Source organism: Coffea arabica, chromosome 5c (genome assembly GCF_036785885.1).
Source record: "Coffea arabica cultivar ET-39 chromosome 5c, Coffea Arabica ET-39 HiFi, whole genome shotgun sequence".
Classification (NCBI taxonomy): Eukaryota; Viridiplantae; Streptophyta; class Magnoliopsida; order Gentianales; family Rubiaceae; genus Coffea; species Coffea arabica.
The window spans coordinates 7,830,353-7,835,921 of record NC_092319.1 but is presented as its reverse complement, the minus strand read 5'-3'; the positions used below and the strand labels follow the sequence as shown (position 1 = coordinate 7,835,921).

At 41.4% G+C, this 5,569-nt stretch overlaps 1 protein-coding gene across 1 annotated transcript; it reads right to left on the bottom strand.

The window, feature by feature from the left end:
* Positions 1 to 4,040: 4,040 nt before the first annotated feature.
* On the bottom strand, positions 4,041 to 5,360 carry LOC140007187 (uncharacterized). The gene has a single exon (XM_072049876.1). The coding sequence runs from the start codon at positions 5,358 to 5,360 to the stop codon at positions 4,041 to 4,043; it is 1,320 nt and encodes a 439-aa protein (XP_071905977.1).
* Between the last annotated feature and the right edge of the window lie 209 nt (positions 5,361 to 5,569).

The window sequence follows — 5,569 nt, the reverse complement described above, 5'->3', positions numbered from 1 at the left end:
GCCGATGGACTTTTTTGTTGTAAGCCCGGGCCACACGTTTCTGATAGCACTGACCATGACAGATAGCATTGAGCCGCTTTTCATCGATCAAAGTCAATTGCTCATGGCGCTGCTTCATCTAATCAGCCTCCTCCAATTTAGCTTCCATGAGGATTCGTAGCAAAGGAATTTCAACTTCAACTGGTAATACAGCTTCCATTCCATACATGAGTGAATATGGTGTTGCCCCGGTCGATGTCCGGATAGAAGTCCGATACGCCATTAATGCATAAAGCAACTTTTCATGCCAATCGTGATGCCTTTTAGTCATTTTGCGGATAATCTTCTTCAAATTCTTGTTTGCGGCTTCTACAGCTCCATTCATCTGAGGCCTATAAATGGCAGAGTTGCGATGTCTGATCTTGAACTGCGCATAGTCCATCTACTATGTCATTGTTCAGATTCTTGGCATTTTCTTTAATAAGCGTTTCGGGTACTCCAAAGCGACAGATGATGTGATCTCTCAAGAAATTGGCAACTACCTTTTTCGTTACATGTTTGAATGACTCCGCTTCAACCCATTTAGTAAAGTACTCAATTGCCACCAATATAAATCGATGTCCATTTGAAGCGGGATGATCAATTGTACCAATCACGTCCATACCCCACATTGAACAGGGCCATGGGGCGATCATACTATGCAATTCAGTGGTGGATCGCGTATAACGTCACCGTGCATTTGACATTTTATACATCTCCGGACAAAATCTATACAATCACGCTCCATAGTAAGTCAGAAGTATCCGGTTCTCATGATTTTCTTTGCTAGCAAATGGCCATTCATGTGAGGTCCACAAATGCCACTATGCACTTCTTTCATCATATATTTAGCTTCGTCTTCATCAATGCATTTTAAAAGGTTCAAATCTGAGGTTCTTTTGTACAAAACTTCTCCACTTAAGAAAAATTTTGAAGCCATTCTACGCAGAAAACTCTTGTCCTTTGTACTAGCATGCAGAGGGTAAGACCCAGTTTTGAGAAACTCCTTAATATCATTATATCAAGGAATATCGTCAGAGGACTTGTCTACAACCCAACAGTGGGCAGGCTTGTCTTGAAATTGAATCTGGATTGGTTCGATCCTCAATTTATCTGGATACTGGATCATAGAAGCTAAGGTGGCCAAAACATCAGCAAATGCGTTTCGGGCTCGCGGGAGATGTCTGAACTCCAAATTTTGAAATTGCTTGGCCAGAGTGAGCAGACTACAATGGTAGGGCAGAATTTTTGAATCTTTGGTTATCCATTGCTTCAAGGTTTGGTGCACGAGCATATCTGAATCACTGAAAGCTATCAACTCTTTGATTTCCATTTCTAAAGCCATTTTGAGACCAAAAATGCAGGCTTCATATTCAGCCATGTTGTTTGTGCAAGCAAATTGCAATTTGGCAGCGCCAGGGTAATACTTCCCTTCGGGTGAAACCAAAACAGCTCCAATTCCAGCTCCGAGAGAATTCGAAACTCCATCGAAGAAAAGCCTCCATTCAGGGCTTTGCTCACTTATATCGTCTGTGGCACCTACAAATAAGACTTTCTCATTAGGGAGATAAGTATGAAGTGGTTGATAATCATCATCCCTTGGATTTTCTGCCAAATGATCCGCTATAGCTTGCCCCTTGACAGCCTTTTGTGAAGTGAAAATAATATCGAACTCTGAGAGAATTATCTGCCATTTAGCCAGACGTCCAGTTAGCATCGGCTTCTCCAAGAGATACTTCAAAGGATCAGATCGGAAAATAAGATAAGTGGTATGGCTTAACAGGTAGTGTCTCAGCTTTTGAACTACCCAGGCCAATGCACAACAGCTTTTCACAATGAATGAATAATTAGCCTCATACTGCGTGAACTTTTTGCTTAGATAGTAAATGGCTTGCTCCTTCCTTCCGGAGTCATCATGCTGCCCGAGAACACAACCAACTGCTTCTTCAAGCACAGATAGGTACATGATTAATGGTCGACCCGGCTTGGGTGGCACCAAGACTGGCGGATGTAACAAATAATCATTGATCCTATCAAAAGCTTGTTGGCATTCTTCACTCCAATACAATGGCACATTCTTTCTCAACAATTTGAACAACGGCTTGCATGTGGCAGTTAGTTGGGCAATAAATCTCCCAATAAAATTGATCTTTCCTAAGAAACTTTTCACGTCCTTCTGAGTTTTCGGCACTGGCATATCTCGAATTGCTTTGATTTTCGTTGGATCTATCTCTATGCCTCTTTTACTAACAATGAAGTCCAACAATTTACCAGCTGGTGCCCCAAAGGCGCACTTTGCAGGATTTAGTTTCAAATTGTACTTTCGCAACCTTTCGAACAGCTTCTTCAAATCAACCAAATGGTTCTCTGCCCTTTTAGACTTGATTATGATGTCATCCACGTAAACCTCCATCTCCCGGTGGATCATATCATGAAATAGGGTAGTTATGGTCCTTTGATACGTAGCTCCGGCATTCTTTAAACCAAAGGGCATCACTCGGTAGCAAAATGTGCCCCAAGGGGTTATAAAAGCAGTATTCTCCCTATCTTCTTCTGTCATCAAAATCTGGTGGTATCCAGCGAAACAATCACAAAAAGATTCAATCTTATGCCCAGCGGTATTGTCCAGGAGAATGTGAATATTTGGCAGAGGAAAATCATCTTTAGAACTGGCCTTATTGAGGTCTCTATAATCAACACAAAGTCGCACCTCTCCATTCTTTTTTGGAACAGGGACTGGATTTGAAAGCCAAATAGGGTAATGGGAAACAATGATAATGTTGGTTTTGGGCTATTTTTCAATTTGCTCTTTTATTTTGAGGCTCATATCTGGTTTGAATTTTCGAGATTTTTGCTTTACGGGTGAAAAAGTAGGGTCTATGGGCAACTTATGCACTACCACATCAGTTGAAATACCAGTTATATCATTATAGGACCATGCAAATACATCCTGGAACACAGTCAAGAATTCAAGCATCTCCTTTTTCTGCCTCTCATTCAAATGAATACTAATTTGCACCTCCTTAACTTCATCTTTAGTGCCAATGTTAACCTTTTCTGTTTCTTCCAGGTTCGGTTTTGGTTTCTCCTCATATTGTTCAAAATTCTTTGCAAAAGAATCGCATACCTCCTCATTATCACTCTCGCTTTGAATCTCAGATTCCCAAACCTCCAAGTCGTGAGTGATATAGAGATTGCCATTATTGAATTCCAGAATAGTGATATCCAAAGGGTCAAATAGTTTTATTTGACCATCTGAAAGAATTAACGAATGTGGGATAATAAACAAACAAACATACAACAAACAAATGAATAAGCAATATGACAAACGAATAAACAAAACAACATGACAAGAACCACTTGTGCATTTTCATAAAACCTTTGATTGAAAGTGAAAACAAAAAGAAAGCAAGCGAAAATAATATTTACATGTGCAAATTTTAGTCAAAGATAAAGATGCTTTCATTAGCTATTTACAGATGCAGAAGTATTTTCATGAATTCATATGAATGACAAACCCCTTTAGTTTTACCGAAACGCCTTCTGAATAGGCAGAAACTTGGCTATTCAATTGGAAATTGATCCTTCAGGGATGTCGGGAAACTCGGCCTCATCTGGGAAACTGTCTTCAAATGTTGTCCCAACGAACAATTGGGCCAAACTAGTTTCGATTTCGTCAACTGGGTTAATCTCTGACGTGATCACCTCGGTTGGTCGTGAAAAAGTATAATGCAGTGGTGGAATATCAAAGGCCTTTTGCCTGCCTTCTTTCTCTGCTTTCTTGCATTGCTTCATTTCTTTGATGTCTTTAGCGGTTGGTCGGAAACCCAAACCGAATGAATCCTTTTTCTCCACAATTTCCACTGGTTTCAGAATTCCTTGTAGATCACGTCCCAGCCCTTTGTCAAACTCATATCCTCCGCGGATCATTTCCTTAGCCATCATGACACTGGCCTTTGACAGAGCTCGTTCCTCTTTTGTTATCCAACTTACGGAGACGATATCAGCTGTGCTATGAGGGGTCACTGTGCGTTTCGGCTACCATCTTCTTCGGACCCAGAATCAGCAATTACGAGGCAATCCTCCTCGGCAAAGATAGTTATCAATTTGTCATTTACTATGAATTTCAACAATTGATGTAATGAAGAAGGCACAGCCCCGGACTTATGAATCCACGGCCTTCCAAGCAAAATATTGTAAATACTAGGAAAGTGCATAACTTGGCAGGCTATTTGAAACTGTGCGGGCCCCATCTCGACTACTAAATCCACTTCTCCTATAGGTTCTCTTTGTACTCCATCAAAACCTCTAACTATGGTCCCTGAAGGCCTTAGATTGATATCTTGCAACCCTAGCTTTTCCAAGATACTCCAAGGACAGATATTAAGCGCAGATCTATTGTCAATCAACACATTTGGCAACATTTTTTCGTTGCACCTCACAGCTATGTACAGAGATTTGTTATGTCCAATGCCTTCTGCCGGTAATTCATCATCAGAGAAAGTGATTTGTTTTGTAAATAACACACTCCCAACTATATGTGAGAAATTAACAATCGAAATGTCCTTAGGGATTTGAGCTTTAGTCAATACTTCGAGCAACGCATCCCTATGCATATCCGAAGAAAAGAGCAGATCCAACATGGATATTTGGGCGGGCGACTTGCTTAACTTCTCGACTACATTATATTCGCTTCTTTGGAGCCTTTTAAGAAAATCCAAGGCTTCCTTCTCAGTAATTGTTGGTTTAGCGGGCAGCTCGGGGTTATTTGTTTGAATCGGAACGGTAGCTCCAAACGGACTTGCAATTCTCCCTGATCTAGTGACCACTGACACCTCTTCTTTGGCAACTGACTTTTTTCTAATTCGTATGACAGGTCCATCGTAGTTCCATGGCACTCGCTGCAAACTTAGAATAGACTCCTGCTCTGGGAATTCGATGACCACTGGCTCCAAAGCCTCGCTCTCAGCTGGAGTGAAATCCAAAATAAAAGGTCTTTTATCTTCCTTAAACGGCACCTCTATTACAAATGGTTGGTCTGTGACCCCAAACACCTCAACTTCCCTTGCCAATTTTTGGACTTGCTCCTTATACTCTGCGTCGTCCAGAATGATCCCAATGGTATTAGTATGTTCCGGCAAGGGGTTCCTATTTATATTTGGCCCTTGTGCCTCCCTTTTCCTGATTACAATCTCTCCATCTTCAATCATATCTTGAATTCTATGCTTAAGAGCCTTGCAATCAACAGTTGAATGTCCGGGTGCTCCTGAATGATAAGCACAGACGGCTTGTGGGTTATACCCAGCGAATATGCCATATGGATAGGTCGGAGGGGGTACCATACCAATTTTTTCGGCGGCCTTCAACTGGTCATACAATTGGTCTAGAGGCCTGCCTAAATCGGTAAATGTACAGCTACGGGCTTGGTTGGAAGGTTCAGGAGGTTGAGGATGGCTATAAACAGGTCTATTTGGGGGAGGAAATCTTGGGTTATATGGAGGGCGAGGTCAGTTTTGGGGTGGATTTGGTTGAGAAATTTGAAAAGGAGCTA

Coding starts and splice junctions, on each gene's coding strand:
- LOC140007187 (XM_072049876.1), bottom strand. CDS start 5,360: ATGGTACCCCCTCCGACCTATCCATATGGCATATTCGCTGGGTATAAC.